At 44.2% G+C, this 19532-nt stretch overlaps 1 protein-coding gene and 1 long non-coding RNA gene across 5 annotated transcripts in view; one reads left to right on the top strand and one right to left on the bottom strand.

The window, feature by feature from the left end:
• The first annotated feature begins 4329 nt into the window (after window positions 1-4329).
• The window catches only part of LOC125945519 (uncharacterized), a 47730-nt gene continuing 32527 nt past the window's right edge, over window positions 4330-19532 (top strand). The window contains exons 1-2 of the long non-coding RNA XR_007466965.1: window positions 4330-4667; window positions 10864-10929. This is a non-coding gene — a long non-coding RNA (uncharacterized LOC125945519). The remainder of the gene's footprint in view (window positions 4668-10863; window positions 10930-19532) is intronic.
• LOC119461860 (uncharacterized) overlaps window positions 8488-19532 on the bottom strand; it is a 465401-nt gene continuing 454356 nt past the window's right edge. Inside the window, exon 4 of one of the 4 annotated variants that reach the window (XM_049667309.1) lies at window positions 8488-9131. In XM_049667309.1, the coding sequence (XP_049523266.1) occupies window positions 8968-9131 (164 nt within the window). In that variant the 3' untranslated portion in view covers window positions 8488-8967. The remainder of the gene's footprint in view (window positions 9132-19532) is intronic. The other 3 variants (XM_049667301.1, XM_049667307.1, XM_049667296.1) reach the window with 3 other exon arrangements.

Below are 19532 nucleotides of genomic sequence, written 5' to 3'. Positions count from 1 at the left end.
GGGCCTTCTGAACACCGGCGAGACCATGGATGCAGCACCGTCGGCGCCGGAGCTGGCGGCGGTGGCCTGGACTCCCCCGGACGCGGAAGCCATGAACGAGATCGCGCCGCCGCCAAAGTACCGGCTCAAGCTAAGCTGCCATTTGTTCTCACGCCGACGCTCGCCACCCTGGGCGCTTTCCTCGTGTTCGCCGCTATCTCGGTCACACCGGCCATCCCCCCGAACGCGATGTACTTCCTCTTCATCAGGGGCCTTTTCTTGTCCGCCATCGCCACCGCCTTCGACAGACCCGGTGGACCACGCAAGCTTGGGCCGCCGGCGTCGCGCACCAGCCCCGGCACCGAGGTGGCTTCTTTCACTTCATCTGCCGCCTGCTTAGTGCGTGACAGCGTGGGGCACCAAGTGCGGACATGCCGGAGGCGGACTCGTGGCATAATGTTAACGCGATAGCTCTTCTATCGAAGCTGTTTTTAGATTTTTGCAATATGACAAAATAACTATGGAAAGAGATTACGCTGATTAAATGTTCTTATCCCGGCCTTCGATGTTATGGTCTGATTTTCTAACATGATTATGTATCGCTGTTACAAAAGATTATATACCCTTTAAGCGAAAGTATTTACTAAAGGTTGGCTTCAAAGCTGGGAAATTGACAATTATAGCTGCATATCGCACAGGCTTGCGCGGACAGCTTAAGATTGTAGGCTGATGAGTGCGACGAGTGATGAGTCGGCATCCGTGGGATAATTTCGCGTATCTGACAATCTTCAGTATATGGGTGCAACAAAAATTTTAAAGCGCTTCACATTATGTGCGAAGGCGGGGAGGGGGACGTAAAAGACATGTTGGAAGGTTACCCATGGCCGTATTTTGTAGCAATGCTTTTCGTTTTCAATTATTCTTGCTCTCCGTAACACGCTAAAAGAAACAAACAAGCAAAACACAAACAAGTAAACCGCCAAGAGAAGCAAGGCAGCAGTTTAAGCTTTAGCGTCAGAGGCACATAAAACAGCACGGTTTTTTAATGAAAGAAAGGTAACTGGCTTCAGCAAGTTTCCACAAAATGTTCTGCAGCATTTAGCTCCGCGCATGTAAACAACCACGGGTGATTCGAAATGCGTCATCCGCTGAACAGTTCAACGATACACACTGAATGGCAGCAACATGTGTGAATGACAAGGTCCGGCAATCTGGTAATGCTAAGGCGATTTCCCCGCTCACTTAATGGTTTTTCGATTTAAGATTCCCGCCGAGAACTGGACACATCTTGCAAGATTGATCTGAATAGTAGAAGTAAAATACAGGGAAAAATCTCTTCAAAAACGCGTAGAAGCGAACATAACGTGCGCGAAACGTAGAGCTGTTAGAACGACGCAGCCAGGACGAGGGAGTCAATTTACTTCCTACATGCGACGCAGTGCCGACTGCGAGTGCACCTTTTTATTATAGCCTACGAGACCTTCGCCTGGCGTTGGGCATATCAGAGGCAACACATTAGGTTGATAGGTTCTTTCGTTTCAAAAACTGAGTGCTTGCACAATTCTATAACAAACAAAATAATAATAATAATAAAAATAATAAAATAAAACAAAAAGAAATGCACCTTCGATTGCAGTCAGACATCCCAAAGCCTGGCGTCACAAATGCCACTGGTAATCTCAGTGGATTTGCTCTCATTTCTGTTTTCACTGCACTACCATGTTATGACAACACTTAAAACTTCTTCAATTGCCCATGAGTACTGAAAGTACGAATTTTGAAGCTTCAAATTCTGAGCAACGTGGGATCGTGATGAGTCGTCTGCTTGAGCAGTCCACAAGTGCGGTAATGATGACTGCGACGAGCACGCAAAGCGTGCATGTGTAGCGCACCCTTGTGGCGAAACGTATTAGGGAGAAGTACTAGTTGCCACGTAATGCGCATCCTATCACCGTGAACCATGTTTGCGCTTAAGTGTGCCTAATAATAAATCGGAGATAAACTTTACCGACATTTTAGAACTACTTTAGAACACGACAGTGCGCTCAATACAGCGGCGCAACGTTAAAAAGTCTGGCTACACTGCACAACAGCGCCTTCCACTTGCTTTGAGAGTTCCAAATTAAAAGTGACATGACGTCCCAGCGCACTAGCGAAGTTCGAGTAGTGACTCCAGTGTAAAAACGCGTTAATAAACATTGAGTTTCGCGCTCGTTTTGTGTTATTCCGCTCTCCTCTTGTGACAAATTTCGCTTTCAACGAGCATAATTTACATTGTGACAGCGAAAACAAAAAAACTGCAGCTCCCTTGCATTAAATTTTGTTGCACTTTACTGCCCATGATTACACAGAACTAAAGGAGGTAAAGTTACACCCGACAATCAATATACTACTGAGCCCTACCTTTATGCAGTTCGTTATCAATTTATAATTGAAAAACAAACGCTGCACTTTCGAGTGGAAACAAGTCTTTTATAATAATTAGGCTCATTGTTGCCAAATATTTGAGTAAGTATATGGTGTTGCCAGATTTTTCAAGAAACTACTTGTAGCCTATAAATTACATTAAATAGGTTAACAAGATTATTGTCTGTTGTTAAAACAAAAAATAACAACGAAAATCATAAACATGTTTAAAATTATGCGAGTTTTTTTTTCCTCACGTGTTGTGATTGTTGCTGAACTTTCGTAAAACCTCTGGTGGCCAGATTTCTGTGTTATAAAACTGCTACTTTAAACGACTTTAATTGTTTGTTTGCTAGTACATCATTGTGCAGCTATAATGTGATTTTTTTGTTACAAGAAAGTAAGTTTTCCTCACCCTCTATTGCTGTCATTGTTACTAGGTGTTTAGGTGCTTCGTCTAAATTTGATAACAAGAAAGCTCCATTTCTAGTAAAACGTTGATAGGCGTCGCAATTACGTTTTTCACGAAATGAACCTTAATTGTATTTTTAATTTGCGCCTAACAACAACCTAAAATTGCACCATGGTTGTTTTACACAAGCTTACGGTTGCTTTCGAAACATCGCAAGAAGAGCGCGAAATTCGCTTGGTGGCGTCGCCCGCAAGCTAACGAACGCGGCGGAAAAGTTTTGGTCCCTGAAATCTTATCGTGTCTGTCTCATCGCACAAACAGTTTTTTTTTTTTTTTTTTTTGCGCACCTACGTATAACAAGTTCTCATGTAATAACACATCCAGCAAGAGACTGAGTGGGGAAGGCAAACGAAGCCGAGGACGGTAGTGATTGCGCAGTGCGCTGTGATTAGGGAATTTGCAGCCAGAGTCCGCTGATCACGCGAGATCATACTTCGAGATCGCTGATCTTCGTCCTGCAATGTGCTTATCTTGCACTGCAATGTAGAGTGATCATGATGACGCCGCACTGAACCATTGAGATCGTACGTAGTGCAAACAGACATTAGAGTAAATTAGTTCATACCTTTCATCAACACACATTATAAAGGCAAATGTTTATTTTTTCTTGTAAGATCAGATGATACGTGAAATACGTTTCGACCAAGCAAGTATGCCACTGCACCTGCCGTCTCTCCGCAGAAATGTATAGGAAGAGAACATAACCACTGAAATACACAGTGGACCCTAACAAAGAAACGAATACGCTTTCATGCATCTATCGAGGCAGCGTGCACAGGGGGCAGACAAGGCAAGGGTGGGTAAACTGATAATTTCGGCGACGCAAGACAGGTGTGGCTGTATGCGAAGGGCTTTACGAAATGCTACTTTGCGCAAGGTAATCTCAAAGTTCCCTGCCAAGGCAGCGGCAACTTTGCGAGACGACAGTATACAGTTGTGCAACGAAGGGTCGAAACGCTGCCCGAAATATATTCGCTTTAATAGCGAAACCGAACCGCCATACAGCAGCGGATAATTAAATGAAGTTGAGCTATACAGAACGAAAGGAAAGGGGAGGCATGCAAGGTGAAAGAAGCATGTGAAAATGCTCAAAATATCTGCGGAACGTCGAAAAGATGCCAAGCTCTAGCAGACGACGTTCTCAACGTCAAGCAGCGCCGCAGCGGCAATGAACGTATCCATAATGTGAAGCGCAAACTGGTTTGTTGGTTCATTTTTTTATTTTAAAAGAAAGTATCACACTGAGTCACTGAGATGTGGGTTGTAGGAAAAAGAAAACTGCTTCTCTAGCCTGGCTAAAAATACAACAAAAATTAAGTCAATTGTGCTATCGCTTGTGGCGTCATCTATTGCTTTTAAAATAAAGCAGTAGAACCAGTTAGCATGCACAACGTAAGGCTACGCCTCGCGACCATTACTCGCATCACTGACACCCACCCGATGGCAGGACAAGCGGTGTTGCGTATTGCGTTTCCGCAGGGGTGGTTCGTAGAATTACTGTTGCACTTCTGCACTATATATAAAAATCTACTGTCTTGTGGCGCCCTCGTAACCTGCTGATTGTGAAAACGTACAGTGCTGGATATCGGGGCTGACTAAGGTACGTGAAGGTTTGGGCATATAACTGTCGTAATTTAACGGTAAATAAATCGAAGGTCGTAGAATACAAAACAAGTTGCCCGCTGTGCATTGATCACAGAACAATTTGCACTAGGAAGAGTCGACGCACTCGTTTTGTGGCGATACGGTGTACGCAAGTTTGGAGTTCACGGCATCTGCAACAACAGCTACGATGGACACAGCGGCGCATGTAAGACAAAACTTTGCACAATATAGGGTGAAAGCATAGATAAGCGCACACTTTTTCTTGTTGAGTTAAACCAACATCTCCAAGACAAGGTGATGGTTAAACGCCGTCGCTGTGTTTACGTGTGGGGCACAAGCTGGTTTGTTTCCTTGTCTGTTTATCCGCGCAATCACGGCAATTCCTTGAGTCGTGTATGTGAGCTTCAGGATAGTTCGAACACACTTTTTTGTCGTAGGCAGCATAACAGGTGCTTCTCTTATACAAGATGCCACAGCGGGCTGAAATCCGCAGCATAAACAACTCTCAGTCGTTATACGGGGAGTTCGGTATTATTCGCGCTGTGTGCATCCGCATTTTAGAGCGCGGCTTACTTTCATGTCTGGTGTGCTTACTTTGAGACTGGTGTGCTTGGCTGCATGCTTGACAGTAGTACACGCACAGCTGCACGGCGCTGTGTGTATATAAAAATTTCAATAATATATGCATGACGGTGCGGTGCTTCCAATCGCACGGCTGCGCCTTCCGCTCCCGTTATCGTTTCGCCCGTGGGCCACGTATACGAACTGCTGCACAGCCTGTTCGATAATTTTGGTAATCATAGGTGTGCGACTTTTCGTGCATCGGACTTACTCACCCAGTGTCCTAGAAATAGGAGAAAGCTAACTCGAGACTTAATTCAGCATTCTGAAAGTGGACTTTCTTGTACATGTCGCGTGTCATGTGGCGGAGCACCAAGTACACCCGGCAGAAGGGCGAGGTTGACAAGTGCGGCCGAATGCCTCGGGGAGTGGGGGAAGAAAGATCTTACCCGAATTAGACCATTAACAAACTGACGATGATGATGAAAACATGACTATGTCGCCATTAGTATGGCAAACTGTCTCGCAGTAAAGCTAACTTCACAATAATGAAGAGGGTTATTTTCATTACTTTTCTACGCCCGTCACAGATCAGTTGCGCTGCCTCACACCCCTAAAGAAGTTAACTTAATTAAGTAAGCTTTAGAAATGTCACATGGGAAAGGGCGGGCGTGGGGGTGCAAGGTCTTCTTATACCTCGGACGCTTGGCGGTGGAGTCGAAAGCACGGCGAAGAAACTATCGCGTTATGTGTTTTTAGCTCGCTTCATAACATAGTGAACACAATGCTTCTTTTTGGCATTAGAACGGCAATAGCGTAATTGAGAGTTGTTTTAAGGCGAAAACAACAGAAAAGCGCCGAAAACTACACTGCACAAACGTTGTGAATTGTGCAGTTTCCTTAGGGCGTCCATGCCCTATGCATTAGACTCCAGTGGCTTACTGTTTGTTTGCTGCTCATTTCCAGTAAAATAAGCACAGTTTAAACACGTATATTTTCGGCGCTGCTTGCTTTAACAGATCGAATGAAGTCTCTCCTTAGTACGTTGTTTATTTCTCGTGCATCAGCCACGCGTTTTCCCGTACGTTCGCGATGACCCCGCACTCCTATGAAGTTCCGCTCACCTGCGAATTTGTTTTGATACAGCTATCGTTTTAGTATGCAACGTGACAAGGGAAAGTGACGATCACTTTATGACTCTCCTGTCTGCATTTCCATTCCCGGGAGAATAATTAAACAGCGCAAAACTATAACTTCGACAAGAGCGAAGGGATCAAACACGGGGCTAACTTCTAAGTGGCTTATTTATTATTTTTTTTTTCAAAAGGGCGGTTTTATACGATTTACGGACAACACAAGAAACGGTTAAAAAAAAACTCATTTTTTATTTGTTACACGCTTTTTGTGTTGTAGTTGACCGTGAATTGCGTAAAAAAAAGTAAAAAATAAAAGCTCGTGTGAACCGTACGAAGGCGTCCATTTCGAAAAATGTAAACACATTGAAAATCAGTGCTGTGGTTGGTCCCATATCTCTTCTCTGGTGTCCAAGTTAAACTTTAGCGCTGTTAATTATGTCTAATCAACTATACCAAACCTGCGCCCTGTTCGGGACTATAGGGGTCCTGGTTCAACATTCCAGCCCCTCTGAATTATCGAAAGGCAGATAACTTGTCGTGTAATGGCCAGGCTCTAACCACGCTCGTAATAAATTGAATATCCGCATCGCCTTGATCGCGCAAGTACAGGAAAAATATCAAACACGTACGAATGCGCACCGGGGGCGCACTCAACGAAAGGAAAGCAGTAGAGTTTCCACTTGGGCTTGTTGGTTTTCCATTAAGAACGTGTAGCATTGCGCGCAAACAACGTGTTGCCCTCGTTTGTCCATGTTGTTTGCGCGCAATGCTACACGTTCTTAATGAAAGGAAAGCGCCTGCCGCTGGCCGCACCAACGCATCACCATGTCTAGGGAATGTCGCCCAGCAACAATTTTTACTGCGTCACGGGCAGCCACACCGCAAAACAGGAACTTGTGCGCTCGAGATGGTCCTGCCATCTCGAGCGGAGTACGGTAATCTGTGGTGGCGCATATTTTGGCTCAGCGTAGTTTCGGTTAGTCATGGTTGAAGTAGCCTCGATATAAAACTTAACGTCGTACGGCTTTCACCGTGCGCTGTACAAAAAAAAAAAGAAGAAGAAAAAAGAGAGAAGCATTGATACGACGCGTTGTCAACATCGGTCGGTGTACCACCGTTGCGCAAACTAGCCAGCGCTTCTCTGCATAAAATACAACCCCTGATATGCGCGTATTTGTATACGTTTTGTGTTGAAGCATTATTTACTCTCCAAACGCACTTTTCTTTTTTTTTTTTTTTTGCACGTTACGCCAAGCGGATAAAGGTGTCGCTCTTCTGATACTGATTTTCGATAGAGCATGCATTCATCTAACGATAGTTGTAATTTATCGAACGGTAATGTTGCATGCTTGATAAAATGTTAAAAATAGAACCAGCTGGGCGGAAATGGCAGATATGGCTGGCACACAGTATGTTGCAAGTTTGTGCACTATATTTTGCAGCGAATATACGGGAAGCGTTTATGAGAAATAAATAAATAAATAAATAAATAAATAAATAAATAAATAAATAAATAAATAAATAAATAAGCGCATTTAATTAGCTTTCAATTATTGGAGCTGTACTGCATAAATGCAGACACGTTATTTTCATTGCGCTGTTTACTTTCCCTCTCGGTATGCGACGAAAGTGACACAAAACAGGTCTTTACAATGAAGCTGATCGGTGTTCACTGCCTCCGAAATTGCCGCTTATAATGCGTCGTCTGTCGCCTTGCATTCACGTCCTGTGTTCCTGAGCTAAGTCAAAACGTTTATTGAGAGTGCCTCAAAATATAACATGTCGCGATGCAAGCAGAAAGCACTATGCTTAACCGTTAGCTCTCGATTATATGCAGTGACAATGGGGTTAGCGTACCACTATTGTGCCACAAACATTTTTTTTTTTTCTTTTCCTAACGGTGTCCTTGGTTGGAGTTCGACGCTGGCGGTACTGTTCCTGCAACTCGCCGCCCACGGGTCACCCGAAAGCTGACAGAAACAGTTGTCGCCAACAGCCAGCATATTTAAATTTGCATTTACTCCTTCGGCTGGATGCTTCATATCCACAGAAAACATTATTAAGCTCGAAATGGAGGCGAAGACGGTAAGAAACACCTAGACGCGTGTTTCTAACCCTGTGGAATGTAAAACGGTTTCGCGCGAAGATAATGAGCTCGTAATTCTAAAGCATCGTTCTTCTTTACGTAAATGAAGTACAGTTGAACCCATATATCGAATCTGAAGGGGATCACAAAAAAAGGTCGATATACGGGTAATTCGATAAATAAAATAAAGGCCCTGAGGCCAACGGCGGCTTAACGATTGGTGCGTAAGAGGACCGCTAAGTCCAAGTTCATTCTTTGCTTTACACTTGCAGCGGCCATCGCTTGCGAAAATGAACTCACGATGCCACGAGAATCGGAAAGAAGAAATGTTGACGTTCGAGGTAGCACGCGGACTAGCCGAACACCTCGATGGCGCTCAACTGACTGAACACGCGACCCAAACGGCTCAGCTGACTGTGACATTCTCTTCTCCACCTCCAGGTGCCAGAAGGCCTCAGAGTACACAAAGAAGTGCACGTAGAGGTCTTCGGCGCGGCGCCGCGTTCGATATATCGAATGTGCTGGTGATCGGGCGTTCTATATACGCGTGCACCAGCCCTATAAATTTGCATGGGATTTTCAAGGGGATTTTTCAGCTGTTCGATATGTACAATAATTCGTTATATGTGGCTTCGATGTATCCGGGTTCGACTGTACTTGGAAGAGGGCATTTGTCTTCTCCACTTGCTTTTAACTTCGTCGTCGTCTGCACTTTGCGCTCATTAATCATTCCTGCGCAATCCGCGACCTGCCGTGTTAGTGTTAACCGGACTTACCCATTTGGAATGCGAAGTGGTGCAGCTTGGCACAGGGGCGGAGTGGCGACGAGGCCGATGGGGCTCGACCTCTTGGTCGCAGTGCTCGCGGCCAGCAGGGAGCAGCTTATCTGAAATGTTGGAAAGGATCGAATTATAAGTATTCCGGCGCGTTGATGGCGTAAGTGACAAGTGGAGTTTAAAACCAGTATGTATATTTATTCTTCTTCTTAACGCCGACGAATTACTTCGCCACGTGTTACGCTTTCTTATAGTCCCGTTCTTTCTTTTTTCTTTTTTTTTGGGGGGGGGGGGGGGGATAGGGGGGGGGGGTTACGTGCAAAAGCCACCATCTGATTATGAGGTACGCCGTAGTGGGGACTCCAGAATAATTTGGACCACCTGGGGTGCTCCAGTACACGGGTGTTTTCGCATTTCGCCTCCACCGAAATGCGGCGCCCTGGCAGGGATTCGATCCCACGACTTCGTGCTTAGCAGCCCAACACCATAGCCAATAAGCAACCACGGCAGGTCGGCCGTATAGTCCCGTTCTACACGTACCCATATACAGGGTGTCCCACGTAACTTCACCCAAACGGACAGAACCAAGCTAATGTTGTTTGCCATCGCTTGGAGACTCAGATTTTTTTTTTTTGCATTCCGCCTAATTACATAATTAGTCTTAATTATTTATCAACTTCTCAAATGTTATAATTCGATGTAAAGTGTCCATGACAAAATTGCAGAGCAACATTAAAAATTTCCGATGCAGCTTTCTCTTGCTCGATACGTGCTACATAAAAGTGTTTTTCCGAGCGTGAAGGAAGCCCGCGAATACAAGCGATGTGCCTCGAGCGGCCAGTCGCGCGACAATTTTGCGTGCATTCGCGGGCATCTTTCACGCACGGAAAACCACTTTTATGTAGCAAGTACAGAAAGCTGTATCGGGAATTTTTCATGTTGCTCCACAAATTTTTTAACTGACACTTTTAATCGTATTATACTATTTGAGAAGTTGAATAGACTAATTTGTAATTAGGCGGAATGCAAAAAAATAATCTGAGTATCTCCAAGCGACGGCAAACAACATTACTTCGGTTCTGACCAGCTACGTGGCATTTGCATATTTTTAAATCTTGGTGCATGATAGTTGGGACACCCTGCATATACATAAAAATTTCCTGCGAGATACGGACCGACGGACGCGAAACCGTGGTGAAATAGACAAAGAAAGTTCGCCCTCCAAACACCCTTCTTGATTGATGCGAGCCATTGGCCAATAGCAGCCGCGTATGGGAATCTGCTGCATTACGAAATAAAGTGTCCAGAAAAGAGTTAGGAGGATGCTTCTGCTGAAAAAAGAGCGTATGAGAGTAAGGTAAATTCGCGCTCCGATAGCGAGATCCACACGCCGCGCACGACTCCAAAATTTGGCTGAGATGTTCCCAGCAGCGTATGCTATCAGTGGTCTGTTTTCTTCCTTTTTTCCCCCACCAAGCCCGGGGGGTGGTTCAGGACCCTTTTAATCTGGTTCCACAGAAATTGCGATCCAGATATCTTCTATGGAACAAGCAATATATGTTATGTCGGTCAAGCCACTTAGAGAAGTTTTATTTGGAACACCGGGTTTGTTTTGCTTGTCCCTGCTTGATTTATGAGGAACGGGCGAGAAGTAAGTGGATCAGCCGCTAGTTCTAGCAAACTTTTTTTCCTCCTATATATAAAATTTTCCAGTAAAACATCTGCCCCACTATTTTTTTTCTGTGCTTTGATTTGCATTCATTGTTACTTTACGCCCCAAATGTTATTTTACAATCGCAGTAATAAATGTAATATAATAATTATAGTTATTTATCCACACAGGGGCGATGACAGGCTTCCAAAGGGGGAAACGTTCGTGAAAGGTAGCGCCGTCCACAAAAATGAAAGGTATGCACGGAATCTCATCACTTGGATCCACTAGAGAAGCATTCTTTTCCCAGAGCTCTATCGCGGCTCCCACTTGTCATGTGACGCAGAAAGGAAACGCAGAGCTTGCTTCAGTACGTTGGAATTTGAGGTACAGTAGCGGCGCCTGGTGGCGACAAGAAAAGTTGGCTGGGTAGTACCAGGTTGGGTGGTAGTAGTTAAAGCCCCTCCATCCACGCGCCACCCGGCGAAAACGCGTATGGAGGGCCTTTAGTAGTAGTGAGCCCTGGATGCAGCGAAGCACGCTTCTAGCCTGAGTTTTGCGTCGATTCGCGTGTTTTTCTGCCCTGTTGTGAGTGCGAAAAGGCTCCTCGCTTGTCGCAGACCACTCTGCGAGCTGGCCGTAGCCATAGTTTTACGAAAACGGGCGCTCTGTATGCCGTGGGACGTAATGCTGGAAGCAGAAGGAATTGGCGACGCCAATCCGATCGACAGACGTAGCTCAGCCTCGAAAAAGCGTCACTGTCGTTATACTGCTGCCTCGTGGGCTGCCACGAGCAAGAAGGCCTGAATCCCAACATGAGATTCTACCGTTTTCCTTCAAGGCCTCACGCAGCAGAGCGTCGGACGCGCAGAATAACTTCACTACCCCACTACAAGCATAGGTTCGAGAGTTAAACGTGCTCATCCTTGACCTCCAGTCAACACGTTAAGGCAGCTTAGCAAGGTAGTACTTATTACGGCAGATCGATGTTGTCATTAAAAGCTACATCAAGCGAGCAGCGCACGAGCTCGCATTGCAGCGCGATTCGCACGTACGTTACTGCGAGCTCATACGCATTGCATCAGTTATTTATCAGTTGCTGAAGGGACCGATGGTCGCTACTCCAGCGCAGACATGACTACTTGTTTAGCGGCATGCAGTCAGCAAAGATTGTAGGAGGCCCGCCCGTAACCACGTAACCTGAAACGAGCACTACAAAAAAAAAAAAAAAAAAAAAAATCATGGCACAGTTTGAGTCCTGTTGTTCGTATACGTCCTGGGCGTTAGCTGTAAGCAGCTTAGTGCAGTGTATCAGGTATTTAGATATTCCTGGTAAAGTAAACGTTTAATCTGTCAGGTTCAGGAGCGTGCTCACAAGGACCAATTGCTATGCTAACAAACTCCTCGCTGATGATGAACCATTTTACGGGATTTACCTGAACGCTTCACAAAAGCTTCGCCTCACATAAATTCTCAAATTCGCGTTAGATGTGCACATTTTTTTTAGAGATATGATTTAATAGTACGGTTCGAACACAGAAATATGTGTGCGAATAGCGCGGAATATTGAATACACGCAAAGAAACAATGTATACCGCGAGAGTTGAAAGCTTAAAAGGGGTCATCATTCATGATATCAGGTCGTCAGTCTCCTAAGGCGGTCATGAACGTGACATCAGGTGCTAACCCTCCGCCATCAATTGCATTGTTCAAAGCCATAAAAACGACGTCTAATAAATTGTTTTATTACTTGTCTTTTTACAGGTACGGGGGTGCTCACAGTTCCTGGATACTACCAATACAAGTTTATATCACTACTTCTATTGAATCAATAATTAAAGCATTTTATTTGTCTTAAAGAACATTGTGTTGCCATAGAAGAATCTGCAGGCACGGCAGAAATCTCAATGAGACCTGGAGACTCTGCCTTGCGCGCGCGATTGCGTGTGTCTGACATACAATCTAGGCGAATACCAGAGAGCGCATGCACCGCGAGCTGAGTCTTCGTCTCTCATGGGAGAAGGCAAGAGAGGAAAGTCGCTTGTGGTCGTTGGCGGAGCAAGTAAAGAGAGCCTCTGTGCACGAAGGGAAGCTCGGCACCAGAATTTCTTTGCTTTGATTTCGCGTACACTACGAAACCGTCATAAGAGTTTAATAGTAGTAGGGAAACTTATACACGCAAAAATTGATTATATTTATTATACATTCCAACATTCGCTCAGAGAGCATTACAGTGTGGGGGGGGGGGGGGGGGGAATAATACAAATGCAAAACAGTGGTAATTAGGGTAACATAACAAAAAGAACACGGTGACGAATAATACAGTACAGGCAGCATAACTATCTCCAAGACAAAATAAAAAGAAAAAGAAAGAAAAGGACTATATGTACATATATACACATACATGTGCACATATAAATATATAAGCACACATACGCACATATACACTCTCATAAATATATATAGTAGGCTAGCAAACGCGAGAAAAAAAATAACATCAGAACACACGAAATGATCACATGTCAAGCAGTTCACTGTAAAAGGCTGAATTTGATGTTTTAGAAACGGTGTCCTCAGGCAGAGCGTTCCATTCATTGATGGTTTTTGGGAAAAAAGAATATTTTAACAAGTTCGTTCTTGACTTCATTGGCCTTACTTTTAATGTTTGTTCACGGCGATGGGCTATGTAATGTGGGTTAAGCATGTATTTTGATTTATTAATTCCAGTATTGTAAAAAATCTTACGAAAAAACTTGAGACGCAAGCAACGCCGGCGTTCGGATAGCATCGAAACCTCTAGGCGTATTTTCATTTCTGTGACGCTACTAGATCTACGATAGTTCCCAGCAGTGATAAAGCGTGCCGCTCGGTTTTGTACGCGCTCTAGAATGTATTTAAGGTTGTCCTGATAAGGGTCCCATATCGTGCACGCATACTCAAGAATAGGCTTTACGTATGTCGTGTATAATAACTTCTTAGTTGCCAGAGGACAGGGGTGAGAATTTCGAGCCAAGAACATAGTGCGTTATTCCCTTTTGCGGCAATCTCAGCAATGTGATCCTGCCAAGTAAGATCCCTTGAGAAGTGAACGCCGAGGTACTTGGCCCCTGTTACGCTCGGAATGGTTGAATTGTTTCACTCTGTAAGAATTGGAAACGTCAGTTTTTTTTCCTAGAAAAGCACACGTAGTTGCATTTTCATTCATTTAGGGTCATGCACCAAGTAGCACACCAGTTCGAAATTTTATTAAGGTCCTGTTGAAGAATTTGATGTCACTTGGATTGTTTATCGAGCGGTAAACAACGCAGTGATCTGCGTACAATCGTAGGTTCGACTGGGTGTTTTTAGCAATATCGTTAATAAAAGTAAGAAATAATAACGGGCTCAGAACAGACCCCTGCGGTACTCCGGACGTGACTGGAACAGCTGATGAGCAACATCCATTCACCACTGTTATCTGTCTGCGATTTACGAAATAGTTTTTTAACCAGTTCATTAGGTCAGCGGGAATTTTTAGATGCTTAAGTTTGTGTATTATACAATCATGTCGTAGCCGATCAAATGCTTTTTTAAAATCTAAAAACAAGCAGTCAACGCTAGTACCTTGATCTAATGCAGTTGTTATGTCAAAAGAAAATTCCGTTAACTGTGTGTCACAAGAAAATCCGGCGCGAAAACCATGTTGTTCTGCATAAAAAAAGTTTTGCGAATTCAGGTGCCTTATTAGGTTACTGTATACGATGTGTTCCATAATTTTCTAAGCGCCACATAGGAGAGAAATTGGGCGGTAGTGTTCCAAGTTATTTTTTGGTCCTTTCTTATGGACAGGAACCACATGGGCAAATTTCCATTCCTCTGGCATGGTTCCTTCAGATAGTGATGTCATATACATTGTGAAAAGAAGATTAATAAGAGAGCTAGCACATTCTTTCACCACGCGATTGGGTATGCCGTCAGGACCTGTTGCTTTGTTTGTGTCTAGACTGGTAAGGATTTGAAAAATACCATGAATTCATAAAGTGATATCGGCATTTCCTGAAGAACTGAGGCGCATGCCGGTAACGTAATATTGTTCATTGCGTAATCAGCAGAAAAGGCGGACCTGATATAGTCGTTGAAAGCAGCGGCTATCAATTCATTTATTATCGTGCCATTGTCAGACGTGATGCATTGTATACCAATTTTCTCTTTCCTGGTTTTTTTTTGGCAAGCTTCCATATGATTTTGTCATTGTTTCGAATCTTTGCATCTAAAGTACTGAAAAAAATGACGCTTCGCTTCACTAATTTTTCGCTTTACAAATTTGCTGGACAGAAAATAATTTTTCAGAAGGAACTGGCATTTTTGCTTTTTTCTGAGGTTCTGAAAAAGACGGCGTGTTCTTCTAAGGAGTTGACGGATTTCGGGGGTGATCCATGGTTTATCTTTCCGACGTTTGGCAGTTAGAAATGTTGATGGTATGTGCTCCGAAATTAGTGCAAGTATTTTACCTTTCAATACGCTCCAAGCAGTGTTAACATCTTTTTCTGCGCAAACCTCTGTGAAAGCTGGAAAAAAATGAGTTAATTCACTGTTCATTGACTGGTAGTTTCCTTGATCGTAAAAGTATATCAGTTTTAGAGTAAGCCGAGCTCTATTTTGGTGTGGATAAGAAACGCTGGTTAAAACGACAGCGTGGTTGCTGATACCGGGAACACAGATAGGCGGAGACACCAGATCAGCTTCATTTGTGAAGAGGAGATCGAGGGTGTTGGATGACAGAGCAGTGACTCTGGTTGGAAACTCGACGCACTGAGTAAGGTTGAAGCTATTTGTGAGGTCCAACAAGGCAGAATGTAACGATGAGTTTGATAAGGTGGTCGGCCGGTCGCGGCCCCAGGGCACGTCTGGTAGGTTGAAGTCACCCTCCCGTCATAAGAAACTGACGCCAGTGCTTCAGACAGGCTAGATATAGCTGCACTGTCATTTCCTGGGGGCCTGTAGAACGAGGCTATTGTAATTGTCCTACCAGTTTGTGAAGCAACCTTACACATAACAAGCTCGCAGTCTATGTTGCAAAGATCGATAGGCCAGCTTTGCAAGTTATCTGAAACAAGTATGAATACGCCCCCTCCGTGTCTGGTAACAGCGATAAACCGTGGAGCGATAAACCGTGTAGCCTATTGGGAACACTTCAGTATTTGAAACTGTGTCATCCAGCCAGGATTCAGTACCGATGATAATGTCCGGACAATGCAGTGAAATTACGAGCGCGAACTCATCTGCTTTATTTTTTATACTGCGGCAGTTGATAATTATCAGCTGCAAACTGTTTGACATGCGCAGAACGGTCAGCTTCGAGGGTTTGCTATGAATTACATTGTATCACCTCTTTTGCCTCGTTATCAAAGATGTAGGTGCTGTTTCCAATATTCAAACGGTCAAACCGAAGCTTAAAGGGGTGCGTTTGCTTTTTGGCGAATGAAATTAGATGCCTTCTTTCTAAGCGAACCTGCGCGGAGTAGTCTTCACTCATAGCGTAGCTTGTTTCTTTAAGCTTCCGGCCTTGAAGTAAGACCTTCTGTTTAGTTTTGTAGGACGAAAAAGCAACTAAAGTTGGTCGTGGCTTTAGCGCGCTGTATCGCCCTATCCTGTGAGCGCGTTCAATTTCACTGTGACTGATGCTCACACCGAGCAGATCCTTACACAAACAGATAACATTTTTTTCTGCCTCATCCCAGGTTTCCCTTTCAGTATCCGTAATGCCATAAAAAACAAGGTTGCATCGCCTAGATCGGTTTTCTAAGTCGTCGTTTTTTTCTGACAAAGTTTGAACTTGTTTCCTCAAAGATTCAACAGTAGACTGAAGGTCCATGACAGCTGTCTGTGTGCCTCTGAAGGACTCAATCTCTTCTTCTACTTTGGATAGCTTTGTTGTCAAACAATCTAGCTTCTCCGTGAATTCGCCTAGATTTGACTGGACAACTGAGAGCTCCTTCAAAATTTTTTGCTGGTTTTCTTGAATTACATGAATGACATCGACAGCTTTCATGAGCCTTGCAACCTGAGCCTCTGTCAGAGGTCCAGGATTCAGCTCGACGTCTCCGGACAAAAGTACAAGCAGGTGCACTACAAAGCTCGTAATGCAAAACCACGTGAAAGGCACACTTCCAATAAAGCGAATAGCAAGAAACAAGGGCCACGGTGTCGACAGAAAACGGCGCTTCTTAGGTTTAGGAGTAGCATGATATGCAACACCAACCTGCAAATAATTCTTGTGATATAAGTTTTCCAGGACGACGCTTCACAACTTCTATCGCATAACTAAAACTTCCAACCAGGCCCTGGTGAGGGACGAATTGTTAAGAGGCCTGTGAAGGAAACATTTTTCACGAGGCCTCTTGGCAGTAGAGGGCCCTGCGCGAGGCTGCAGCCTTTTAACCCATAGGTTTAATCCAGCCTTGTGCAGCCGACGTAGAAGCCGCGACGTCGTGCTCACCAGCGCAACGCCACATTCACTAAGTATTTTTGAATTACTCTATGTAGCCGGGCTTGTTCAGATAATGCCAGACTAAGGGGGTCCCGACTATTTTTAGTTTTCAGCGAAAATTTTATATGAGGTGGGAAAATGTCTCCGTAGAAAGGAAACAACCTTCGTGTCGCGAAAGTTTAGCACGGATTTCTTGAAATTGTTTCACTAAAGCTGGAAAAGAGCGTTTCAACGACGTTCAGATTCTACAATTTCGAAGGCCTATCACTCTAAAATTTACACATTGTACAAATTCCAACATTTTTCGGTAAATCTAATGCACTACTACGATTGGCCCACGGGAAGTTAAATTTATGTCACACACAGTATGTTTTTGAAAAATTGGCAAGCTTTGGTTTTTAAGCAACTGCCTCTGACTGACCCAAAATGGGGTGTATTTTGGGGTCATTTTAGCTAAAGCGATGAAGGAAATATTTCTGACAAATGTTCAAGAGGTCTCTCATAAAGGAAGTATGCAACTACGGGCGCTATAACGTAAAGATATTACAAACTTTTCTATTCAAAATCTGCAATCAGCACTCCGCGATTGGTCAAAAAAATTCCGGGCCGCTCCCAACTTCCCTTGTCTGTCACGCGACGTCACGAAAAGCGCGATAGCTCCCCATCTGATATGGCGTGTACACATTGAATATGCATGATTAAAACGAACAAAAGAAAAATAATTATTCCTGATTGGACCTCCTTTCGCCATTAGCCCACTGCTATTGGTCAAAAGTTTTCGGGCTGCGCCCACTTCGCCTGTCTGTCACGCGACGTAACAAAACCGCGAAAACTCACCGCGTCAAAGTGACGTGTACGCGTTAAATATGCATTATTATTCCGAACAAAACAATTTTTTTCTGAACAGCCAGAGACTGCCCCGTTCCGAAAGGAATAAAAGATGGCTGCCCACTGATCGCTCAGGCACTCGCTAGTCGCACCTGCAGGTGAGCATGGATTTATTTACGTATAATAAGCTCTTTTGTGTGGCAGTGAAACGTTATGGAGCCTTTTCGGAATGGGGGAAGCAAAATATAGGAGAGAACATTACGTCACGCAGACAGCCTTGGCAAGCGAATGCTTCGTGCAGCCAGCAGCCCAACACGTAACCTGTAGTGTCGAGATCACGGAGAACGAGATTTGCCGCGACGTTTGGTTACCGGTAGTTTTTATTCGTTGCGCGCTCGGCCAGCAGCAACAGCAGCTGCTGCTCTTTGTGTTTGTGTGTTTTTTTTTCTGGTTTTTGTTTGTGTTTATTTCAAGAGTTTCAAATGCTTTCGAATGGGTGTTAAAAAAACCGGGAGTACTAAAACCTACCGCGCGCTCTGGCGTACCTTCCGTGCTCTGACATTTTCATTACGTGTAGGGCCACCACAGCCGGCGACAATCGCGTTGCGGTATTCTCGTTCCAATATTTTTCCTTCCTCCATGCTTTTCGGCATGTATACGATATCGCTCTGCCAACTGTTCGTGGCTGAGCTAGGATCCGTTTTAGCGGCATTCTTAAGCTTCCGTTGCCCGCCAACGCGATTTTCGACTAACCACCGCAAGCTAGCTAAGTAAGGGCAAGCGGATTAATAGTCGACGCCGGCACCACCCACCCTCTTCATCCGGTTACCTATTTTCACTGCGCTGGCTCGGCCCCATCGAAACTTTCTCCACGTGAGTTTGCCCCTCGCCTCTTGTCAGTCAATTATATTAGAAAAAGCGCTCAGTGTAGACAGTGTTATTCGTTTTGAAAGCGAAAAAAGGTGACCTCCTATAAACGACAACGCTGCGGGTCACCGCTCAATGCTTGCGTCGGCGGTTACGTTAATTTGTCGCCAGGAGAGTGGAATAAAAACAGATCGAAATAATTTTGCGTTATAGGGCCCTACACTACGCATTTATTTCGTTATGATACCCTAAAATACCAAAATTACAAAAATAGCGAAAATTGGAACATATTAGACACTTGAAAAAATAATGCTGATTTTTATTAAACTTTTATAGAATACGGCCCCAGGACTGGTAAATCTAATATTGCAAAGTTTAATGCATTATTTTATTTTATTGTCAAAATTCGGGCTATTTTAAGACCCATGTATGGTCATTCCAATTATCTGTCTCGTTCTAATAATACAATAAAAATCACGTTCTTATTGAATTCTGAACACATTCTTTTAGTTGTAGTAAAGAAGAGTGACCCAAATTGTACCTTATTTGCCTCTTTCTAGCCATGAAATCCGCTGAGCTTGAGATTTCAGGGCTCCTGCATCCGTATTCCTACTACGGTATATACGCTGAGGTAGCAAGCACGCTAGAGCGCGTACAGGAAGTTTTTTTTAAGACAAGTTGGGGGCAAATATTTCT

The sequence above is a fragment of the Dermacentor silvarum genome, chromosome 1 (assembly GCF_013339745.2).
Source record: "Dermacentor silvarum isolate Dsil-2018 chromosome 1, BIME_Dsil_1.4, whole genome shotgun sequence".
NCBI classification, from domain to species: domain Eukaryota; kingdom Metazoa; phylum Arthropoda; class Arachnida; order Ixodida; family Ixodidae; genus Dermacentor; species Dermacentor silvarum.
The sequence above is the reverse complement of the archived record's forward strand: the minus strand, read 5'-3'. Positions and strand labels throughout refer to the sequence as shown.